The sequence below is a fragment of the Phaenicophaeus curvirostris genome, chromosome 3, assembly GCF_032191515.1.
Source record: "Phaenicophaeus curvirostris isolate KB17595 chromosome 3, BPBGC_Pcur_1.0, whole genome shotgun sequence".
NCBI classification, from domain to species: domain Eukaryota; kingdom Metazoa; phylum Chordata; class Aves; order Cuculiformes; family Cuculidae; genus Phaenicophaeus; species Phaenicophaeus curvirostris.
The window spans coordinates 39,464,774-39,489,490 of NC_091394.1; the positions used below are offsets into that span (position 1 = coordinate 39,464,774).

The following is a 24,717-nucleotide window of genomic DNA, read 5'->3' on the forward strand; positions in this document are numbered from 1 at the left end:
AATTCCATTGCTGATTGAGCAGCCAAACAGAAAGAGTGCTGTTTTTCTAAAGAAAGCTGTAATTAGGAAAGCAAAACCAACAACAACAAAAAAGAGCTTGACTCCTTAGCTTGTGCTTTGGCTTTGTGCAAATGTAAGGTGGGGACAGAAACATGCAGCAGATGGGAAAGTGGACCGTTGTAGATCCAATACAGATCCTATTATGCTTCCTGTAGGACAGGACCCTTAGAAGCAAAATAAGAGCTTGGAAGAAGCAGAATAGACTTACCAATGCAAGTTGACTTGATTATCAGACTTGGTCTGCAAAGGAATGTGAGTAGTTGATGATGGTCTTACCAAGATCTGCCTTTAGGTTGAAGCAGTACTGAAAGTTTTGTGTCATAATTTCAGTCTATAAAGGTGCTTAGAAGGAAGGGGTAAAGGAGAAATCTCACATTAAGTAACTGCTCCAGATGAATGTGTGGAGGAGCCATTGTGTATATGCTTTTTATTTCCAATATCCAAACAGGTGACTTAAGAGTGGGATTTTTATAAAGGATGCATTGGGTTGATGTTTATAGGGTATGTGGCACAATGAAGACTCGTATTCATTCCTACCTCATTAGAACTAATTATGGTAAGAAGAAAACCTACCTACTGACTTTCTAGTTACAGAAACAGAAACAAGATGAAGTACGCTCTTTCAAAAAAACCACTTTATTTTCTTATTTTTAAAATGCATTCATTATTTGAAATAAAACCTGTATCTTCAATGGGTGACATAGCCATGGAGTGTCTGCAATTTAGAAGAGAGCTACTTAAGTGCACTTTGTAGCATAACATGAATGTTACTTATTTACTGAGATCATTCGGGCATCAACAAATAACGTTAATATTACAGAACATGTTGTGACTTAGAGAAACATTTTTAAAGAAATTAAGTATGACCAAACTACAGGCACATCTGTACTTCTAGCTCATGTGAGCATACACAATCTTGTCTTGACATAAGACAGCGTTTTTATTAGTAGTACAATAACTTCAGGTCACCGAAATATTTGTCAAGATTCTCTAACAAGTTTCTGCTAAGTTCTGTGCCTTTACTCCTCCTATAAATGTAAATGCTTGGGATAGCTGTTTCAAGCCAGTGTATGTGGCCGTGTTCAAGCTACCACAGTAATGCACTACAATGTGCCAGTTTGTATTATTTCTTTAAATTAACACTTGTTTTAGAACTTGATGAAGGCAGCAAACTGGTGATATATAAGCAATCAAACATCTTTTGAGTTTTTAGTCACCTCTAAATTGGATTGTATTTGAGTTACTACTGAATCTGAGAAGAAATGCATTATTGCCATTACATGGAATTGTCGTGTCCCTCATGTTTCATAAATCTGACTGCAAGAAATTTATTCAGTAATTACAGCTATGGTGAAGTTGTTTACATTTTCTCCCACTGACTTAAACAACGCTAATTTTCTCATGCTGGCTCTTGTGAAATTATGTAGAAATAGAAGTTCCTTAATATATGTTGTAAATGTGGAATATACATTTTAAGTATACATTGGATTTGATGATAATGCTTTGGGTTAGAAACCACTGCGTAGCCTTTCCCAAAGGCCAGATACTTAAGTAAAATACCGTTTCCTACCGAACAGAGAGGCAGGGATTAACACTTTGAGATGGACTCTACAAGCTCACAGAATGTCATTAGAGTTCTTTAATGTGCAGAAATGGTTTCAACCAGTCTTTTAGTGTATTTTTTTCCTGGATAGTGAAGTTCAATCCTTATAACTCCTGTAAGATTACCGGTCCTGGTAAAGATTTCTTTGGAAACTTTGTGCTTAATTTTGTTTTTACAATACCTGAACTCTTGAAATGCCAATGCACTTGCATTTGTTAGAATATATTTTTAATAGGAAATACAACTTTTGAATGAAAACATGTATCATTCTGCTTCTCTGTGCAATTTAAGTTTGGCTAAACAACGTGCTTGCATCTTGTTATCTGACAGATAGTTAGATGGTCCTCTATGTTCTGTTCTTCCTAGAAAATAATTTGAATTGCAAAAAATATTTTACTGGCAGTCTGCAACTTGGCTAATTGGCGTTGAGGATGTCACTAGTCAGGTCTGAGTGACCTCCTGCTGCTGGTTTCCCAAGTTACAAATCAGAATTAACTGCTGACAGCCAGCCAAGTAACTTCAGCAAATACCTAGGACAATGGGCACTGAAAGGCACCAAGTCTGTGAAGTCAGTCAGTGGTTTATAGACACTGAAGCATTTCTGAGGATCTCTTAAGCTGAGCCACATGGTGCTCAGCTTGGAAGCTGATTGATGGTTTTACAAAGAAAAAAGTGTTTATGAAAGAATGCTTTTCTTACAGATTATCCTGCATTAATATATATCTGATGTGCCTGGCAATGTTTCAGCCGCTGGATTTTTGCCAAAACTTGACACTCCTGCAAGTCACAATACAGTTTGTGTCTAGCAGCACAGAGCTTTTTGTTTTATGATCCTGTTTTAAATGAGGCAGGCACTTTCATATGAATTTTCTTTCTCTAAATCAATAACACTTCTCCGTTGTGGTCATTACATGTTAAAGTGTTTATCTGGGCTAGAGTGGAGTCCGTTTTGCAAGTTTTTACTTCTTATCTGGAATTTCAGTCTATCGTATCATTCTGTTTCAGTGATTGGAATAAACACAAAAGGTACCAGTAGTGTGTGAGGTTGAAGAAGAATTACGAACTCCACACAAAATGTACTACGTAGGTTCCCTGTTCATATATCCCTAACATAAGCTCAGAGGCATTTAAATACCTTTATAAAGTAAAGATTGGTGCTTTAGGATATCTGCGGGAGCTGGGAGCTATTTGTAGATCTGTCTGTAATTATTTCAGAGAATTTGAGAAAAGTTCAGTATTAAATATCATTATTGGACTTATAAGTGAATTTCATGGGTTCTTTTGTGTAATTTGTGCTGCTAATTTTGTGTATTTTATGTGCTGCTCTATACAGAGAAAAAAAGGCATTGATATGCAGTGGAGATCCGGGTGAGCCACAGAACTTAGTCATTCTCAAACTGCTGCAGAAATTTCTCAGTCTGATTCCCTTATGTTACATTTATAATTAAGGGCTGGAACAAATATATTATTTTACTTTGAACTTTCACTTACAATCCAGCTTTCCTAACATCACTAGTGTATGATTTTTTTTTTCAAGCCGAGAAGTCCTCATATGATTCAAAATGATTGAAAAGATGCGTGTGGTTTCTTTTATGAGAGAGGCTTTAACAAACCATCTTTGAGGCTGTATTATTTCTCATTGCTAGCAAAGGGTCATTTATTTAAATTGAGTTTAAGGTCATTGACAGGGCAGGTTGAAGGTGGGGGCAGGGGGGTGGGGGGTAGGAGAGGAGATATGCGTTGTGGTTAAATGTGTTGGAACAGACCTGTAAAATAAAATAGGGACTGTCAGAGTGTCTCAATATTTGTTCTCTCGTGCATAGAAACATATACAGAGAGAATATGCAGGAAAACTATTGCTCCAGTGGCTTGCATTCAACCATATGGTATGATGAATTGCTTGGAGCCCTAGTGATAAAGAATATTAACAACCTGAAGACAGAGAATAATTCATCTGTCCAATACTATTGATTATTGTTGCATACTATGCTTTATGTATAAGTAGAGGTAGACTAAAATAGTTGGACAAGCAACTGTAATGACAAGTTAGATATTCTCGTGAGTCTATACTTTACTTATGCAATGCTTGCAGTATTTATTTGGAGACCAACTCTTTCATGATGTGCTAGAAGCCTGCTTTCTTAAAATTTGATGCCCTGTGATGCTGATGCTCTTCTGCATCAGTACAAACCGCACTTCCTTCCTCGCATAGCCTGTGATATCCCTGTTGATGACTTGTAGCTAATCCATCCTGGTGGCTGCAGCCAAATAAACTGAGTAGTGACAGAGTCCTGCCTGCCTTCCCTTAAGTGGGACACTCATTTGAGCGATGCTTCCTGAACTGGTTAGTAGTGTTCATTTAACTTGTGGGAACTTAGTGATGCTGAGAGTTGTAGTTTTCTGCCAGATCCGAAATTGGCCGATTACTTCAGAAGCTACTGGGGTAGAATGATACATGCAAGGATGATCAAGCCTTGTTTTCTTAGCTATCCTGATTAAAGATATATTTCTTAAATACTGGCCTAAGGAATGTGAGTCCACGTTCAGAACTTGAATAGGAGGATTCAGTTAGCAGTATTTGGATCTATGAACACAATTCTTGGTAAATGCAAAGCATTATTGTTTTAAAAAATAGAAGCTCAACCTTGTCAATTCTTCTGTATTCCTACAGACCAATGTAGATTTACACTAGTAATTTACAAAAAAGCATAGCAACAAGTCTTGTTGGAATAGTAACTCTAAACCTAACAAAATGAAGGCGAACTTCACTGTAATCCCAAGATGAGTTGGTATTTTTTTCAACATGAGGAAGGGAATGTATTTATTTTGAAAATTTTCTTTTAAGAGGTTTCAGTTTATTTTTCCGCGCCAGTCTGTATTTAATACTGTATGGTGTTATTTAACACAGTGTTGCTCATTTTGCTGCTTTATGTTTGCATTCATGCTCATTCTTAAGAGGCTTCTTTCCCATGGCTGAGCCTTGAACAATATCTGAGCTGAGATATTGCAGGTACGTCTAGAGGTTCTCTGTAGGTTTCAGGGAAGTGTTTTTATCATGTGCGTCATTTTTTGTTGTTTGCTCACATGTTTCACTGCCTCTGTAATACTTATCTTGAATTTGCAACATCGTTTTAATTTTCCTTGGAGGCAAAATGTTGAAATAGATCATTGCGTTATGTATTTTACTAAAAGTTTGGGTAGGAGAGGAGAAATACTAGAAAGGAATCTTTCAGAAAATATGCTAAACTCAAGAGGCCACTTTATTCTCACTCTATTAAGCAACTGTTTCCCTTCCTAGAAAAAAAAAAGAAAGAAAAGGTATTTAGCACATTCTGAGTTGCAGGCAAATTGTTGTTTTTATGTAGGGGCAAAAAGATGTGTAATGCTATGATGAAGAATCACTGTAAACTTTTGCTAGATTATTTGGAAATTACAGGACATGACCCAGGGCTAAAACTCATGTTGTTAAAAAAGAATTATCGGCAGTCAAAACGTGCTGTGTAAGAAATGATTTCTTCCATTTCAGAAACAGGGAAAACAGAATTCCTATTAGATTTCTTCTTGTTTCCAGCATTGCTAAAGCTTGTTTCCATATGCAGAAGTGACAAATGGCAAATTTATATGCAGCATTTCCTCTGCAGCACTGCAGAGTGTATACTAGTATACATCTTTAGGTTTTTAGTCATGCTTTGGCTTAGATATTTGATGACTTCGTGGTGCATTTTATGCATTTTATTTCTTCATCCAAAGTAGTGATATGCACTTCAGCATTTTAGTAAAACTACTCTACAAAATATCCTATCTATCATTATCAGAAAATACAAACATATGCAAAGAAGTGCTTCTTTAACTATTGGATCATATTTCTTTCAGGAAAACAAGGAATGTTTTTGAATAGCATATGTGTTTGATTTGTGATTCTGCTGCAAAGTTTAGGGTTGGAGTTCACGTTCAAGGTTCATAGTTTTCTCAGTATCACTGCCAGTTGCAGCTTCTATAACCAAATTGAACAAAATCATGTTATGTGAATAGCAGTTAGCAGTAAAATAATACACATGATTTTCATGCTTATTCAGAAAAGACATACCTGATTGTTATGCTCTTCAAATTATTTTTCTTTTTATGCTTGACTTGTGAAGATTTTATGTAAGGCTGACTGAACTGCTGCTGCCTGGGAGATTTTTTCTCCAAACTGATTTTCCCTTGAAACATCTGATAAGCAGCAGTCATTGGCAAGAGTACCATACCAGACAACTTGCACCCTAGCTGCTGTGGTGTTTTTTTATGCTCCTGTCCCAGTGACATGTTCCTGCAGCATACATGTACACACATGGGAGTCAGGCTTTAGAACCCAACCTTCCTTCCATGCTCCTCTCCTTTCTAAAATCAAATGCACGTTCTCTCCTTAATCATCTATAAACTGGTGCTTTGACATGCCCACTGCAGGTTGGATGAGTCTCCTGAAACTGAACTCTGTGAAATGATGAAAAGTACCTCTGACGGAAAAGCCATCTTGAGAAACAAAAGAACAAGTCATAACAACACTGTTCCTCAACCATTAAAACTGCTGTGCAGAGAAGTAGTATTTGAAATGCAATTACCTGGTTTGAAGGGAAATGTGATCTCCTAGTGTTAGGGATAACTCATTAAAGAAGTCTTTAAAGCAAATGTAGGTTTTTTTGTCATGATTTCCCTAATGAACCCTTTCTAGCAGTTAATGCAGCTGAGCAGCTGTTGTAAGATTTGTGAAGTTCAATACCTTTATAATTTTTTTCCTCAAATTACATCTCTGGGTTGTGTCTTTCAAAGCTAAATATAGGATATAGAGGTGTTGGTAAAAGGTATAAGGAACACATTACAGAAGATTTTAAATGAAGATAAAGGTAAACTTGTATAACATGGATTTCTACCAAGTATTTTAAAAAACTATTTAACAAATAGGGATAGTATTAGATTATTTCATTTTTTTTTGGTTTTTTTAATAGTTATAATAATAAACTGTTTTTCTGAGTAATTTGGCTTCTGTTCAAATTGTGGTGTTGGAAAGATTCAGTAATTGCACTTTGGATATTCTTTTGATAAACTTTTATTTAATTTGTATTTCTATATAGACATCTAATAAAGGTCATCAAAAGGTAAACTATTATTTAGAAAGAGACCTTAATGGGCGTTAATCTCTATGAGAAAAATACATTAGTATCCCTCAAAGGTCTTGAATGGTTTCACTTCGACCTCCCTGTGGATGTCTCCAGCAGATTTTAATTGCATTCCGATAATGATATATTTTGGTGGTATATCACTGAATACGTCAAATAAATTTTGATTATGGTGGTTACACACCAAAGAGGCTCTGGGTACTCAGTGAGAATTCAGTAGAAATACTTTAATGACTTCATGATTTAGAATTAGGGAAACTACATTACTAGCATTGTACAAGCATTCTCTGTTTTGGTCAAGGTGACCCATTTGGAGTTGCAGAGAAAATACCATCCATTTGAGAAAATATTTTAAGTAATACTGAACATTAGAGGAGGGTTTTGGTGTAAATTGAGGGATTATAATCTTATTTCTATCTGTAGACTCTCTAAATTTTAATGTGTATTTTCCTGATTATTGTTTTTCTGTTAAAAAAAGAAAAAAAAAAAAGAGGAACTACCTCTAGTTTTTGAGGTTAATTATTGACTTGCACTGAACTGTTTTAACTTTTGGTTGGATACAGCAACAAATTTATACCCTTGCAGATTGGCCATATTATTCTTAATGGAGGAACAGTGTTATCTACACTATCATGAGGAGGTAACTTTAGACATCATCCTTGAAAATTATATTTACACATTAAGCCTCTGTATTGCTGGCTTATGGAATTGGGGTCCCCTAAATGCATTCTGTGCTTAGCCAACCACCGTGCCCTTCCACATGCTGTTTTCCTTGCTTTCTTTTATTGTTGTATAGCAGTTTGCGAGATTCTTGAGCTATTTTCCCACTTTATACAAAGAATAATTGTAGTTAAAATCACTTTTATATTTGTTGCTTCGGTCAGTACTTCCTTATTAATTCTGAGTTAGTTTTTTTATTTTGTGAGCAGAACATGTAATACCCTAAAAGGTGTCTCCCCTAATCCTGAGATATGTAGCAAGAGCAGAGATTATTTATTCATTCTTGTTAGCTTTTCACTGAAAGACAGACATAAGCTATATTCTTTCTTTGATTGCATTTTTAAATTTAAATATTTTACTGTAACCCAAATTATTTCCAACTAATTTTCAGGTAATTTTTACAATGTCATCTGTAAATACCCCAAATGTGGTTTCTTTCTACTGTTGCTGCTCATATATTAAAGAAAATAAGAAGTCAGAAACATTGAATGAAATAGAACTATAGCGTTCAGCTCTCAAAAATGCAAGAAATCTGGGCATGCTTTCTGGGGGATAGGTTTTCATAACAAATATCTATAACATAAGCTCCTGTTGTAGAATTTGTAAGTTTTTCTCTGTTTCTGACCTCAGATTCAAAATGTTATTGAGCTTGGCTGCAAGCATTTTTAATGGTTGAAACTTGGTATGCCATGTTGCTTCCCAAGAATAAATCAGTTTCAATGAAAACATGTTTTTTAAATTAATACAAACTCATTAGCACTATAGCAATAGATACTCACTAAAAGCCTCCATTAATTAGCACTGTATCCTGTAATATGCCTACAGCTCATGACCGTTTCCTTGAATTTGTGGAGTGTGTGAGCCTTTACATCTGATACTGCAGCTACAGCAGACCGATAGCCTATGCTTTGGTTTTAAACCAGCAAGCATATGTTCTAATCAGTGGCACATTATCCTTTTTTTTTCCAAATGAATTCCCAAATCTCAAACAAGATTTCTCGTATTCATAATTTTTAATTCAGAGTTTGAAGCAGATTTTTTAGTTGTTAACTTAGTCAGTTGATGTTCACCGTCTCTGAAAACCAACTTAATTCTTATATGGAATGGAAAATTTCAGCTTTATCTTTTTGTCAGCAGGCAAGTGTAATGATAAAGTGGGTTTTTCTTTTCTTTTTTTCATTTGTGCAGGAGCTAAACTTCAAAGCAGGCCATTGTGTAGGTAACACAAGTGCCTGGAAACAGGAGGATCATAGGCAGGTGGCCAGCAGAAAAAGCACAGGCTTCTCCCTTAAAGAGCAACTTCCTCATCCCTCAACCGAAGAAACAGGACCAACTAATGAAATTCAACTACCCTTTTTTCCCCCCCTCCATTTCTTTCTGAAATCCTTTCCTCCCCTTTCATTTTAAATAGCTGCAGAACCCAATTTATCATCATGATGTATGATATCACTAATCCTCCTTGAAAGCAAGATGCATAATGCTGCAGTTGGCACCAAGCAAACTTCTGCAGGCTGACGGTCTTGATGCCCTTTTGAGCCTCTCTTGTTCTAGCACAATAAAACTGGACTCATAATATGTTTAGCTATCATGCTGTTTGCAGCAGCAAGTAACCTATTATAACGTCCCCATCTCTTCCCCCTCCTTCTTCTCCCTTTCGCTAACACAGTATATCTGCAAACTGAGCAAGACAGGGCTGCTAGTTTATGCTCTAGCAGTAAGCTATTAGGAGCAGAAGTCCCTATGGGGGTAGAATGACCTTCTTTATAAGCAAGGACAAAAGTTTGGTTTGTGGAAGAGAGAAACCTCTTATGCTGTCTTTGGTATTTAATGATTGGTTGACCCTATCTGCTGAATGCTTTTTATTGGGAATTCTCTACTTCTGACATTTTTGTTTGTTTGTTTATTAATGCCATAGAAAGAAGGAGTCCTTTTAACTAAACCTTTACTGCTGACAGGGGCTTTTTTATTCCTTGTTTCAGAGTACTCTTTGTAGCAAAATACTTTACATTGCTTATCAATCTAGTCACGGAAGTGGGCAAAAGAAACAATATATGGTATAAACTCTAAGACTGCTAAACGCTACAGCAGTTACGGGGTAGTAAATGTTCTTTGTAAATGCCTTGATGGTGAAGCATTTACTGCAGAAGAATTTAGACAAACAAGTTCAGTGAACCCATGTTCTAAACAGTTTTCACAGAATGACTAGGTTGGAAAAGACCTCCAGGATCATCAAATCCAACCATTCCTATCAACCACTAAACCACGTCGCTGAGCACCTCATCCATCCGTCTTCTAAATACCTCCAGGGATGGTGACTCAGCCACCTCCCTGGGCAGCCTGTTCCAGTGCCCGATGACCCTTCCTGTGAAAATTTTTTTCTGATATTCAGTCTGAACCTCCACTGGTGCAGCTTGAGGCCATTGCTCCTTGTCCTGTCCCCTGTCACTTGGGAGAAGAGGCCAGCTCCCTCCTCTCTACAACCTCCTTTCAGGTAGTTGTAGAGAGCAATAAGGTCACCCCTCAGCCTCCTCTTCTCCAGGCTAAACAATCCCAGCTCCCTCAGCTGCTCCTATTAAGACTTGTTCTCCAGCCCCTTCACCAGCTTCATTGCTCTTCTCTGGACTCGCTCCAGAGCCTCAACATTCTTCTTGTAGTGAGGGGGCTCTGAACTGAACACAGTTTTGTTAGTTTCATTTCTCATAGAATAGTTTGGGTAAGAAGGAACCTTTAAAAGTAATCCAGTCCAACCCACCTGCTATGGGCAGGTGCATCTTCAAGAATATCAGGTTGCTCAGAGCCCTCTCAAGCATGACACTTAATGTTTACAGAGATGGGGCGTTTACCACTTCTCTGTGACCAGTGTTTCACTACTTTTACTGTAAAAAAAATCTCTAGTCAAAATCCACCCTCTTTTAGTTACCTCAACAACCCTAACTTTCTCAGCCCGTCTTCATATGAGAGGCATTCCATCCCTCTGGTGGCCATCCTCTGGACCTCCCCCAGCAGATCCATGTATTTGCTGTTGATCAGTCAGGACTTACCACGCTGGCTTTCTTGAATCACCTCCCTCTACTCCATGTGCCTTAGAATAGCTTCTAGGAACGTCTGTTCCATGATCTTCCCGGGCACAGAGTTGAGGTGGAGAGGTTAGTAGTTCCCAGGGTCATTCCTCCTGTCTTTTTCAAAACTGGGTGCAATGTTTCCCCTTTTTTCCAGTCACTAGGGATTTCCCCTGAGATTGCTAAGACTTTTCAAATATCATGGAAACTGGCTTGGCTGCTACATCAGCCAATTCCCTCAGGACTCCGGGATGCATCTTGTGAGATCCTGTAGATTTACAAGTATTCAAGTTCCTTAGGTGGTCACAAACCTGATCTTCTCTTATAGTGGGAGGGACTTTGTTCCTCCAGTCCCCATCTTGCAGTTTATCTGCTCCAGAGGTGTGGGAAGAGAGGCTGCCAATGAAGACTGAGGAAAACAATTTGCTGAGTACCTCAGCCTTCTCATTGTCTGTTGGTACTGATTTGCTAGTTATGTTCATTAGGGGGAGTACGCTTTCTTTGACCCTCTTTTTCTGGCTGACATTCCTGTAGAAGCCCTGCTTATTATTCTTTACATTGCTTACCAAGTCCAGCTCCAGCCATGCCTTGGCCTTCCTAACCCAATCCCTATACAACTAGGTAGTGTCCCTGTATTCTTCCCAGGATACCTGACCCTGCTTCCGCTGCCTGTGCATTTCTTTTTGTTCTTTAGTTTCACCAGCAGGTCTCCACTCAGTCATGCTGGTCTCTTCCCTTGTTTTCCTGATTTCTTACACTTGGGAGAGCTCTTGTGCTCCATGTGCTCATCCTTAAAAATCTGCCAGCTCTGTTCTGCTCCCCTGTCCCTAAAGGTAGTTACCCAGGGGGTCCTACTGACTAATTCCTTGAAAAGCTGGAAGTCTCGACTCTTAAAAAAGAAAACTTTGAATAAATCTGTTTGTAGCTTCTGCTTTCATAGCTACAAAAGATACAATGGAAAGCCACTGTTAGTCATATGGCTATTAGATTCTTCTATCAGACTTCATGTCTAAATGGATGGTAAAGTTTCCTTGCATTAAAGTTAGCTTAATCTTATTGAAGAGTAGATAGGTAGCTGAACCGGAACTCTTCACTTCAAAGTGCAGCTGTTTTGCTAAAATCTCCAAAGTAATCATAAAAATTAATGTGAAAAGTGGTTGTAAAAGAGTGTGCATATGTTTTATTGTTGGGGGGAGGGGTAGTTTTTGGGTTTTTTTTTAAATTTTGTGCAAAATGTTTTGTTATTGTAACTGAAATCCAGTAAAGAAAATATTTTACTGACCAGTTCTAGTGCTTGTTATTTTTTCATTGTGGTCCAGCTCTGATTTGACTCTGAGTTACAGAAGAAATCTAAATGCACTTTGAGGGGAAAAAAATGTATAAACCATAATATTTTAAAAATACATGAACACATTTTTATTGAAATAGAATTAAGCTGTTTCTTGAACTCTTTTGCATTCAGATTTATAAGCTTTTTCTTGAGCTGTTTTGCATCAAAGTTCATTTAAGCTCTGATTACAACTTATAAGTGAGATAGCAAATTTTAATTGTGGAAAGATAAGATAATCTAGCCAAAAGTCAAGGAATGTCTCATACTTTTGAAAAAGGAATTGACGAAACAGTTACAGAGGTCCAAGGCATGATCAATGTTTCTGTTGCTGGAATTTGCAAATATAGCTTAAATTTTTCCATTAGTTAGTATGTATTAGTTAGTATGTATTAGTTAGTATCAGGAATTAGTTTTAAGTATCTACATCACATCTGTGGTAAATGATCTTTTAACTCATGTTCCTGTCCTGACTATATACAGTTTGAGAATTTCATACCATGAATTTATACTGATGTATAGCATGTGTGTAAATACATGAGAATTTGAATAATTTGTGCATGCAAACATTTATTTAAATTAGGCATCTTGACAAAGGGAAAGAAAAAAATCTTGAATTTCATTACTGAGTGTAGCAGACAACACTGCCGAACAGAATCTTCCAAAATGATATTGTTGAGTGTTCTAGTTTTGAAATAATACGATATCTTGTGTAGGTGGAATAATCTGAGTCAGTGTTAACTTGGTCTGTATGTCACTTCATGTTAGTTCTCAAACACATTTGTTCTCAAAAATATGTAGACCATATTAGTGTGTTCATTTCTTAAGCACTCCAATATATATGTTATCACACAGGTAGTAGAAACCACAGCTGCTTTAAAGACTTGTACTGAATTAAGCAATTGTGAAACGTAGCTGTAGATTTCAAACTGCAGTCTGACACGTAGAAGTGATAGAAATAATCCTGCAATGAGAGGCATCCTAGTGTGCTGAGAGTGCTGGCTGATGAGGCTGTTCTTTCTTATCATTCAAAGGTCGTGACAATCAGGGAAGGCTCTCTGTGACTGGAAAAAGAAAAATGTCATGCTGCCCTTCAGGAAGGGCAAGAAGGGGGATCTAGGTAACTACAGAGCATTTGAACCTCACTCTCTGTGGGGCAAACCCACTTGGAAGCCAATTATAGGCACAGAAAGAACAAGAGTGTGATTTGGAACCTCTAGCCTGGATTTACCAATGGCAAATCACATGACTGACCTGGCTGACGTCTCTGACAGAGTGTCTGGCTTTGTGGAAGAGAGGAAAACAATGGAGTTTTAGTGCTTTGTGGGGGTTGATTTGAGAGTCTTGTGGTGGTTGGGGAGGGGACATTGATTTTCTGGTTTTGTTTTGGGGGTTTTTGGGTAGGGTTTTGTCAGGGGGTCTGTTTTGATTTGGTGATTGTTGTTTTTTTCACCTTGAATTTAGCTAGGTCTTCAGCATAGTCTCCTGTAATATTCTTAGATTGGTGAGATATGGGTAAGTGGATGGTAAGGTGATGAAAGAATTGGCTGGACTGCCAGGCTTACAGGGTGGTGAACCATGATCTAAAGTCTGGCTAGCAGTTACTTCTGGTGTTGGCCAGGGTCCCAGTATCTGGTGTTGATATTGGGACCAGTATTTCATGGCTTGTTAGCAACGTGGACAGTGAAATAGATTGCATTTTGAGCAATATTGTAGATGATCCCAAACTGGTGGACTGTTCGACAGGCTTGAGGGTAGGGCTTGTATTCCAAGGACCTTAACCATCTGGAGAAACGGACTGATAGTAGCTTCATGACATTCAACAAAGGCAAGTAAATCCAGGACAAAATAACACCATGTTACAGTATAGATGTGGAGAATGAAGTGGCAGGAAAGCAACTTTGTGGGTTTTGGAGTTCCTCTGGACAAGCATGAGTCAGCAGTGAAACCATTTCAATTATCAGCTGCATCCTAGATGCTATTAGCAAGAGTGCAGCTGCAGGCCTGAAGGAGTGACTAGTGCCTTGTATTTGGCAATTGTGAGACTATATCCAGAGTGCTCTGTCCAGTTTTTGGTGCCTCAGGGCAAGGCTGACTGACGTACTGGATAATTTCAGCAGAGGGCTACTGAAATCATTAGGAGGATAGAGCACATCGCATAAATGAAATAAGTTTTTGAAGAGAGAGCTAGGAGGAGATCTTATTGCTGTCTACAGCTGACTAATGGTAAGGTATGGAGACCATCTTATAGTCAGACAGAGAGGATGAGAGGTTACAGGACAAGCTGAAACATAGGACATTACAATTAGATGCAAGGAAAAATATTTTACCCTAAGGGTGGTGAAATACTGGAACAGATTGCCCAAATTGGCTGTGGTATTTCTGTCCTTGGAAATACTTAAAACATAACTGCACAACGAGCTGAGCAATATTGTCTAATTGGTCCTGATTTGATCAAGAAATTGGATTAGATGATCTCCGGAGGTCCCTTGCAACCTCAGGTATATTGTGATCCCATAAAATGAAATGTTTACTGTGTACACAGAATTGTCTTTACCTTTTGGCTTTCCTGATGACCGTGTAAAATGGAATTTGTTCAGGCTTTTAAATTAAGTCAGTGAGTGTAGCAGGTCTTTATGTAATACTCAGCAATGCTTCAAAGCAATTTACGCTATGTAAGAGATATTTAAAAGCCATTGATTATGACTCTAATAGTGACAATTCAGTGAAATATTTTTCTGGTCCTCAATTATGCTAATTCTGAACAGACTTTTCTTGCCATTCAACCAGCCATTCCTTCTTCCTATGTTGTGAAAGGTTGGTTAAGCCAATTGACCTGTTGCTCAGCTTTCTTTTTTAAAAGGAGTTTTGTAGGTCTAGCAATTTCTCCATTTGTTGCTTTCTATTATAGATAAGCCAACGTTCATGATTCCATTCAGATCTTGTTCTGCTGTTTGTACTAAGCATTAGGAAAGCAAGGCTGGACAATTATCTTTCACTTCCTTAAGAATATCCAGGAGAGTAAAGAATAGATCTTTTGAAAAGAGGAGATGTTTAGGCATAATAAAGATCCTGTAGAAAGTCAGGCTATGAGACACTTACGTAGAACTTTTTCCCTCTAAGTAAAAATGAGACTATGACGGGATCAGTTTATGTAGAGTGTCTTGAGCAAGCTGCAGTACTGCATTCCTCTGAATGACGTGTTACTGAATCATAAGCTGACCTGCACTTTCCGAAGTACAGAAAAACCATTGATCCTTTAGATCATAACCTGACAGCTTGCCTCTTTCACCAGCTCTTGACCTAGACCTGTCTTCTTTCTTCAGTCTTGCTAGATATCATACTGTTTGTGACTCTGACAGTTAAGTGTGAGTTACTTTTTGATTCTGGGAAGCTCGTCGTATATGTAAATCAAAAAAGGATTTATTGGGGAACTGGAAACTAATCCTTCCAAACCTCCATTAGCGCCAGTGAGTTGCTCCCAGTTTGATATACTCTTTCAAGTAGTCCCTGCAATGTGATCTTACAGTGGTGATCCATGTGGTTGAGCTGACCATCCAAGAAGAGGCCTGGACTCTTATGTGATGAATCAATTCTTGCAGAGTACTTTTAGAAGTATAGGAGGAATTTGTTTCCTCAATCTCAGTTTCTGTTTAAACTTGCATGATATTCAGGTTGATACAGTGATATGGTAGGTACAGAGATATTTTCATAGTTTCTCAATCAAGGCACTGATTCCGCAAAGTAATCTGGCATGTGCCCTGCATCAAGTATGTAAATAGCAACTGTAAAATCCGTGTGGAACAGATAAGGGGAAACTCAAGTAATTGAAGAAAGAAATGAATTTATGTAGGTAAGCTCATTCTGAATGAAGAACATATTTAAAGCTCCTTTTTCTGTCCTTGGCTGTGTTTGGTTGGTTGGTTGTTTTTTTAATTCTAAGGGTGTGAATGGCAGGGTCAGACTGATTGTTCTCAGGTCTGCAGACACTTTTTGACAAGCATTTGAGTCAGACCTCCCCTTGGCTGATCATCGTTCAGGTTTCCGTGGTGCAGTGGGAGAGTTATTTCTATGGTCTGTACAGCACTGCAGGTTGCTGTAAGAATTCACCATTGGGAAACAAATAGCAAGGAGCTCAGGCAGCTCAAAGGTCAGCATCGAGAGTCTCCCACCGAAGCAGCCCGCAGAGAATGGTGCTGCTGCGGCGGCCACTCCTGTTTGCATTAGAAAATCTCACAGAAATGAGAAGAACAGGAAGAGGGGAAGGAGAACCGGAGAACCAAAAAATAATGGGATTTTGTGACTAAATTTCATTTGGACAAATACAGCAGGTTAACAAATTGGAAAATTTCAGTGGGATTAGTGTCTTATATTTTAACATCTTCAGGCATTTTTGTAGATTGAAGTAAATTGATTTTTCAGATGGAGTAGATTTCCCTTCAATTTAAAAGATGTGTGCTATTGCTGAAAACAGTGTTTACGATAGTGGCATGAAAAGAAAGCAAAATAAAAAATGTTAGGCTTTTTTTTTAATGAAAGAAATTAATCATTTCAAGTGGTGTCTAAAACAGAAATGCACATAAAAAAGTGAAAACTGTAGGATTTCTTGCCTTCTTTATGACAAGGGTTGTTTAGAGTACCCCACAAAAATGAAAATGAAATTAAAACCAATGTCAAATAATGTGCAATGAGTATTCTTTGTATTGAGATGTTGGAGAAGGAATGGGCTGAGAACCTCCATCATTTACTTGCAACCTGTCCTTTTGCCAACATTTTTCATTCTCGGTCATCTCCAATTACAGTCAAGCAGAGATCAGAAGCCAGCTGTTGATGTTACCCTTTTCTTCGGGGTTAGAAATAAACTATGAGCTGTGACCAAAAGCAGACATGTAATTACTTGAGTATAATGATAATTGGCCTTAATGCTGTGACAAATGCTCTGCATTTGCACATCCAAACTCTGTAGTTTGGATCAATTTTCTAGTTTACAAAATCAGCTTGATTTAATAGCACCAAAATTGTCCAGTAACAAAATGGTGAATGATCTAGTGAGGTTCAGTGCATAAGAAAGGACAAAAATACTGTATGTGATTAGATGGTGTATTTAAATAGGTAACTACATAGAGCTGGAGTTTGGAGGGAAAGGGGTTGAGTGAAAGCAGGAAGTGCTAGTTCACTTCATTAGTACTATTCGGGAGGTCTATTGTTTTTCTCCTCTTACCTCATGTAAGATTAGACCCCTAAACTCAGGATACAACGAGCTAGAATAAACAGCCTAACAACAGCTGACAACCAAAACTCTATCACACACCACTGCATGCAAATTTGATTGAAAATACTTAAAACTCATGGCAGATCCATTTTGTCAGCCTGAAATTGGGAAGCAAACATTCTCCCAAATTACAGGTGTTCCCCAGCTCCCTTTTCCCCCCATGTTAAGGCCACAGCCTTGGATCTTTTAATGGATTGTTCTCATTGCTTGTTGTTCAACACCCTGATCAGAGAGCAGATAAGACGGTTATTCCTGTTGTTGCTGATTTACTATTACAGCTGCTTCCTCTTCTTGTGATTTAATTTGAAGTTTCAGCCCACCAGGGGGTTAATGGTCCCCACCTCTGCAGCTTTAAAAGCTCACTGCTGTTTTCCAAGGGCATGTTATTTCCATTCCTAGCCAGGGATTTATCTTTTTTTCCTAAACGTTCAGCTAGTAACTGTGAGGCAGTATTCCATTAGACATTTCCATTTAAAAAAAAAAAAAAAGTAAAACAAAACAAAGCATACAAACCCCAAACGCATGCAACTATTAAGGCTGAAAGCTTAAAAATGAGAATTGCTCTGTTTCAGTAGAAACACAGTAAGTAAATTACTGTGTTTTGCAGTGTTCTAGTGGCTATTGGAGACTGATCTAAAAAGAACAAAACCCAAAACAACTCAACAACAGGACATGAGCCATCATTTAGATCCTCTACAGTTCTCTTATTTTTAAAATGTAACATATGTTTGTCAGGGGTTTTTTTTCTGCGTCTCAGGAAAATGTAGGGCATGCAGCAAACCCTAGAGTATGTTTTATAGTGTGGTGCTGCCTTGTGGTGAGATTAATTCCATAATCTTTAGCAACCATAGTGAAATCCAAGGTGTGATTGTGGTGTTCTAACAAATTCTGCATACCTGATCAGGCATGGGGCAGCTCAGTTTGAGTGTGACTGCAAGCTAGATAACCAAAGAGCAGTACTTCAGGAATACTTTCTACCAGGCTTCTTACAAGAATTGCACATCTCTCTCACTAAGTTATTCTTGAACCAAAACTTAAGAAGTGATGAGTTTCTTGTTTACTTTTAGTTTTTAAGTATTCTTAGTTGTAAAAAGTAAATGACCTTGAAAACCCTTCTGAGCAAACAGAATTGACTTTGATGCTCAGCATAGCCTAAATGTCCACATTTATCGTTATACTGTGAAGTTAAGGGTGGCACTCATGAGTTTACATTTTTTAAAAGCTTCTAGGTTTCTGTTTTTATTACTTTTACATGATTAAATCTGTATACATGTTCATGCTACTTCTTAAGTAGAAATTTGTAAAAAAACCTTTTACATTTTGTGATATACTCTTTACTGGTCCAAGGAGTGCTTTGATGTGTGTTTAGATGGTTTCTTTTCTGGTTCATCATCAGTATTGGAAATTTAGCTTTTCACTGAGTTAATGGTATCTTATCTTGCTGGGAATCACAGGAGTCTTCCTCCTAGCCACGCTGTTTTCCATGGCTTATTTCTTGCTTTGGGGTGGTGAGAAGAGGGAGATGAATTGCATTGCAGAAAGGATGGACCTGGACAGACTGATAGAAGTGGCTGCGTGAAACCTCATTATTTGCAACTATTATTAAAGGGTGGTGCAGTTTTCCCCTCTTTGAGCAGGAGTGTATTATTACCAAATATTAGTGTTCAAGGTCACTACTCTTTACAATATAAATCAAATATACTACTTCCTGAGGCCCTGTTTGATGGAAAATAAAGTATTAACTGCCAGGAAACAGGTTTTCCGACATTATCACTTAGTCATGCATTGGTGACTAACCTGTTCAATATAACCTTAATATTGCTTTGCTAATTTAAAGAATACAAGTTTTTAATAGTTATTCCAGAACAAATGTTAATCACTATGCTTTAGAGCTATTTTTGCTTATTGGAGGCTTACCAATTAATAAGTTAACTGCTAGTAGCAACCATTAATGCAAACTCTTTGCTTGGGTAATGTCATTTATGGTGTTTAATGAATTAGGCTTACAAAATAGAGTAGAGTACTAGACTTGACTGACTTGTTGTAAAGGCAGCACAGAATTAGTCATTGGCTGTGAATGTTAATCACTCCACAGCAATGATAATTTACAGCATTGTTGTAACACTCTTGTACTCATAAAATGGACTTAATAACCTACTGCTACCCATGGGATAAGCCTTCCTCCTCCTTCCCTCCCCCTTGCAATTGAATACCCAGTCTGTCTGCATAATAGCCTTGTGAAATACTGCATTAAAAAGAGTGAGCAGCTGTATGATAAAATAAACAGCTCTAAAACAGATTCGTTAATTATCTCTTTCTTTTATTCACAGAGGGTGTTTGTGAGATATGGCTGACCAGTGAAGACACAGGGGCTTATGGCAGAGACATTGGCACAGACCTCCCTACGCTTCTGTGGAAGCTGGTTGATGCTATTCCTGAGGGAGCTATGCTGAGGCTTGGCATGACAAACCCTCCCTATATTTTAGAGCATCTGGAGGTAAGGAAGAATAGAGAATCATTTATATGCCAATATAGATATTCATTGAGTGAGTCAGCATGGAGCCTTTTGTATAGTCTGTTTCATTTTAAATGGTAGCTTAGAAAATTATGGATTTCAAGTAAATTTATAGAATTAGACTAATAGTGTTAAGCCATTTGCCTGACACAGCAAGTTATTGAGATAGCAAGATACTCAGATCATTTTTGAATGACAATCTTACTGGGGTCTCCGACCTGTGGAGCATTATGTCTTTAGCCTGCAATCAACTGTGGAATTGAATTTGTCTTCTTGCTACACATCAGACCAACATTTCTAGAAACGCTTATGTGCTGCTCTCACTCAATATTGTATTTGTTATCCTGTGTAAAATGCTATTCTGAGAGTTTGTAGGGCTTCCATGATACGAAATGGAAATTCTAAGCTTATATCTGTGTAAAATAGTTGTAACAAAATAGTTCAGTGAGGTCAGAAGCAACAATTTGTACAACAATGTCAATTTAAAGAATATGAGATGTATGCAGAGCAGGAAGTGAGAGTTTTGTCTCAAAGATCAGTTGATCTCATTGGAATCTTTCACCAAGTGAATTTGGTGAAGTTCGTAGGAACTGTTTATAGAAAGAACCTAAATTTAAAGAGGAGGAAAAAGCAGGGAGGTATATATCTTAGGGTTAATTTTGTAACCATGTGCATCAACAGTATCCAGATAAGCAGCTGATGTCCATGCTGGTTTCCCAAAGATATTATGGAATTAATTGTTGCACTGATATTTTCTTAAGACGTCAACAACAGTATTTTCTCAACAGACTCCTCAAGCGCATGGGCTAGAGGAATCTCGTCTTGATACAGGAATAAGCAGTTTTTCATTTCACCAGCTAAAGACGACAAGCTGGAGAAAACAGCAAGAAATTTCCCAGGCTGTTATTTCATTTTTTAGCTTAGCATACACTTCACTAAGAGTCTTAACATCACCCTAAGTAGAAAACCTTGGGAAGTAGTTTGGTTGTGTTTCTTCAAGCTTTTGTATTCTGTCTCGAGCTCTGATATCTGTCACAAGTTTTTCTTCTTTTTTTCTTTTACCATTTTTTCAGCATCTTATGCGAAAGCAAATCAAGCTTTTAGAAATTTTCACTGTTATTGTCTTTGCTTTAATTTTTAACTTATATCATTAAAAGTGTTTTGACATAGATTGCTGCTCTTTTTTTCGTTGTTGCTCATCTTATGAGTACTCTGAAAAGAGTCTCAGAAGACCTGCTCATTTCATAAGAAGCTGCTCTGCCCATCTAAGGGTCACTATAGTAATCTTAATTTGATATAAACTGAGCAAGGTAGAAAGTATGTGACTTTTGTTCACTCAGGGGCCATCTTAGCAAGTATAAGCATGTCACAAATATATGAATGGTTTTGATATACGATCTCTGCTTAGGGGTATGATTTAGTAGTGGACGGGTATGGTTTGGCTTGATGATCTCAAAGGTCTTTTCCAAACTAGGGTTTCTATGATTGATTCTAATCTTCATCTTTTTAAATTTTCTAGGAAGTACTGTAAGTAGGAGTCTCTTTGACTTGAGTCTTTTTCAGGAATAGTACTCTAAATCTCTTTAAGATCAGGAAGTGTATCGGCAGAGTGAAAGGAATTCATGAAAGCCTATTGAAAATTCGTATCTTGAATGTTGCCCTGTAGAACATGCGTTACATGTATACCAGCCTTTTGTACAATCGTGACTGCTGTCGCTTGTCCTCTTCAGTGTTTCATACAATTTCCAGTTTCTATTATGTATTTTAAGGATTATTTAAGGAAATTTCTGTGTTTCATGTGTGACTGAGAATTTCTGAGCTTGTAATTTGGTGAAATAATTTTGATGATTTTTCAAACTAAGTTTGCAAAAATTTTTTTTACCTTCTGCATTTTTGTCTGGTTCCCTCTTACAGGCTTACCAGACTTGTATCTGAAAGATCACTCGGGAATGTCGCCAGTGTTCTGTATACATTTTCACCAGACAAAATAAACTTTTTTATGGGGAATGTGCTTTTAACTTTCCAGTTGAGCAAAGGTGATTTGTTTAAAGAACAGAATAAATGACATGAGAAGTTGATTAACCTTCATGTCAGTTGATTAGGATAAAGTCCAGATGTAGTTCTGCTATCTTCTAAGAAAGGTATGAAGCTCTATTTTATTAATTTATTTTGCAAGAAGTCATGTTGCTAACTAGGATGATATTTAGCTTTGTGTGAAAAAAAAATTTGCATGGGAAAGTGTACTAATCGTGTTTCACTTTTTATATCCAATGAAAAGGAAAAAGTTGTTCCAGTCATGTGTCTTTTTTAGAAATCAGATATTTTCAGCAATTGCATACAACTGTACTTACACAACTGCTAGGCAAGGGTTTATTTCACTTTAGTAATAAACGCATGTGTGATAAATGGCATAGAGCAACAGCAGTCATGGAAAAGCATAAAGTAGTTTTAAGATCTGGACAGAGCTTCCCTAGAGAATCAGCCTAAAAGCAATGGGATTTATTCATTTACGGGTTTTGCAGTATTTATTGGAGTTTACCTGCAGGTGAGAGGTTTGGTTAGTTTTATATCTGTCTTAATTTGGTAACCTCCACAGCTACTAACAACATTTAATATAAATACATTTGTTTTCTCCAGTAACACTCAGTTGTACGTTAGATGTTTTACAAATACCAGTTTCCAAAACCATTATATATTTTTTTTAAATACTGATTTGTAGTATTACATGAACTCTTCTTTTATGAGGATTGCTTTTGTACTTAAATATGAGTCTTTGAAATGTTTCAGAAATATTTGTTTTCCTTCCAATAGCCATGTATTGCAATCTCTGATAATTCGAAGTGTCAGGTCACTAGTTTAACTGTGTGCTTGAAATTCACAGATTTCTTGTACTGTTTGTTGGATGTTCTATACCTTTCAGTTGTCAAAATGGGAGGACATTGAAAATAAAAAGAACAGGGATGTGCAGATTAATACCATGAGTTGTACCGCAGCTGCAGTAGAAGCAAAGAATTCCTCAAACCACAATGACAGTGCTAATGTCTTCAATGAATGAGGAAAAAGCTGCGCTTATGGATAATATGACTGAATAAAGAACTAAAAATTTAAAAATGTATCACTCCGTATACAATTGAAGCCCAAGTTGCACATACTGTTCTAGCAGCACGTGGAGTCATCCCCTTCATGGTTGTCTTGAGTGCTGGGTTTTGCTCCCCTTGCCCCGCACCTCAGTCCTTAGAAACATGACCAGCTTGTATTCTTTGTGTTGCTCAGGCGGATCTTTAAGATGCAGCTAGACACGAGGTACTTCAGTTATGTGTTAATTATTGTCTTGATGGTTCTCAGAAAAATAGATTTGTATCCACTGACTGAAATAATACAACTTTTTCATTGTATGTGTATTTTCTATATGGAGGTGGAATAGCCTTCTCCTTCATTAAAAGATACTTAGCCCACTTTTTGATAAACTACTTGATAAATTACTTATAGATTGAAATTTATGTGCAAGTGCCAAGAGGTGAGTACTTAATTTTTCCTCAGAAAAATTATTGCATAAACATGCTCTTAGATATTGTCCGCTTAGAAAGTATATAGTGGATGGAATTGTGACCAGAGATCTGTTTAAGCTGTTGGCAATGTTTCCTTTGTACTGTGCACCCAGGTCTGTGTCTTCTGACTCATTAATATAGTGGCCACATTCACAGGTTCCCTGGAAATAAAAATGGAGGAACAGAAAATGCCACTCATCTCGGGAGTGTTTCATCTGCCTGTCTATCTGGGAATCAGTCTCTTAGTATCCATTCAGAAGTGCCAGCTAACAGCTCTGCTGTTCTGCTAATTCTGGAGACTAACACAAGGGGAGGAGGACAAGAAGAAGGGGGAGGAGGACAAGAAGAAGGAGGAGGAGAGCTTCCCTTGTGTCAGGAATGGAGGAACTAGAGCAGAGGAAGGTGGCAAAGGAAAGCTATGGGTGCTTGTGACTGGCCTTGAGGCTCTGGAAGGCTTGGTAGATCTGGGTACCTGGGCAGTGGTCATTCGCACTGAGGCTTATTGTAGGTAAGGAGTCAGTTTAAATTTTCATATGATTTAAAATACCGAGCATACCTAGTGCCTTCAGATACTACTGTCCAGTAAGTGCCATTCTGTCCTTAAAGATATTTTTCATTTCAGGGAAGGCCACTAATCTCATGAAAATCATCACTATGCTTGTGTGGTACGATCTGACAATTTAGTATTTTTGGGGTTTTTTATTTAGTGAAGATGTTGGCGGTAGTGCCTTATGTACTTACAGATACATCTAGCACGAACAGTTTTGGGATGAGAAGCAATGATATGTTTTCAAATGATAAGTTCTGCATTCAGTTGGGCCTTCCTGTTTGTAAAGAAGGAGTTATTTGGAGCCATGCAGTATTTTATAGTCTTGCAAAATATTAAGCACTTTTTGATACACTGCTTACTGAGTTAACTCATTAGAAAAAGAGTATTTATCACAATTTTTCAGGGTATAATCTTAAAAAACTGACTTGTTTTTATCTATTGCAGATGATGTCTGCTCTTACATTAGTGAGTAGTATGGGGTGATAAAAGCAGATAGGAAACTGTAGAATCTGGAAATGAAACCACATTATCTACATTATCTGCATTTTGGAGTCTGTACTTCAAAGTAAAATAAATCCCATCAACCAAAGTTTCCTAATACTCATGGTCCAAAAGCGTTTCAAAGGCAGATCGTTGGTTTGAATCTCTCTGTTCCCACCAGGGGCTTGGAGCACATTTGCTGTGAACCTGGAGTATGGCAATATAGTTTGCCCAGTCAATTGCACTTCACAGTTTCACTGTTGCTTTCAAACAGCACATTAATATGAAGGCAGGCACTGCTAGTGTCGCTTTCCCTGTGTGAGGTTTGTTGGTGTGGTTTGGTGAATGTAAAAGAGCTGAAGGACCTGAGACTCCAAAGTTGTTTCTCTTAGTCATGGTACTAAGACTGAGAAACAAGTTGGAGTTT

At 37.6% G+C, this 24,717-nt stretch overlaps 1 protein-coding gene across 3 annotated transcripts in view; it reads left to right on the forward strand.

Moving 5' to 3' along the window:
* The window catches only part of CDKAL1 (CDK5 regulatory subunit associated protein 1 like 1), a 409,759-nt gene that overhangs the window by 224,067 nt on the left and 160,975 nt on the right, over positions 1 to 24,717 (forward strand). For all 3 annotated transcript variants that reach the window (XM_069853739.1, XM_069853740.1, XM_069853741.1), the window contains one exon: positions 19,528 to 19,694. In XM_069853739.1, coding sequence (XP_069709840.1) covers positions 19,528 to 19,694 — 167 coding nt within the window. The remainder of the gene's footprint in view (positions 1 to 19,527; positions 19,695 to 24,717) is intronic.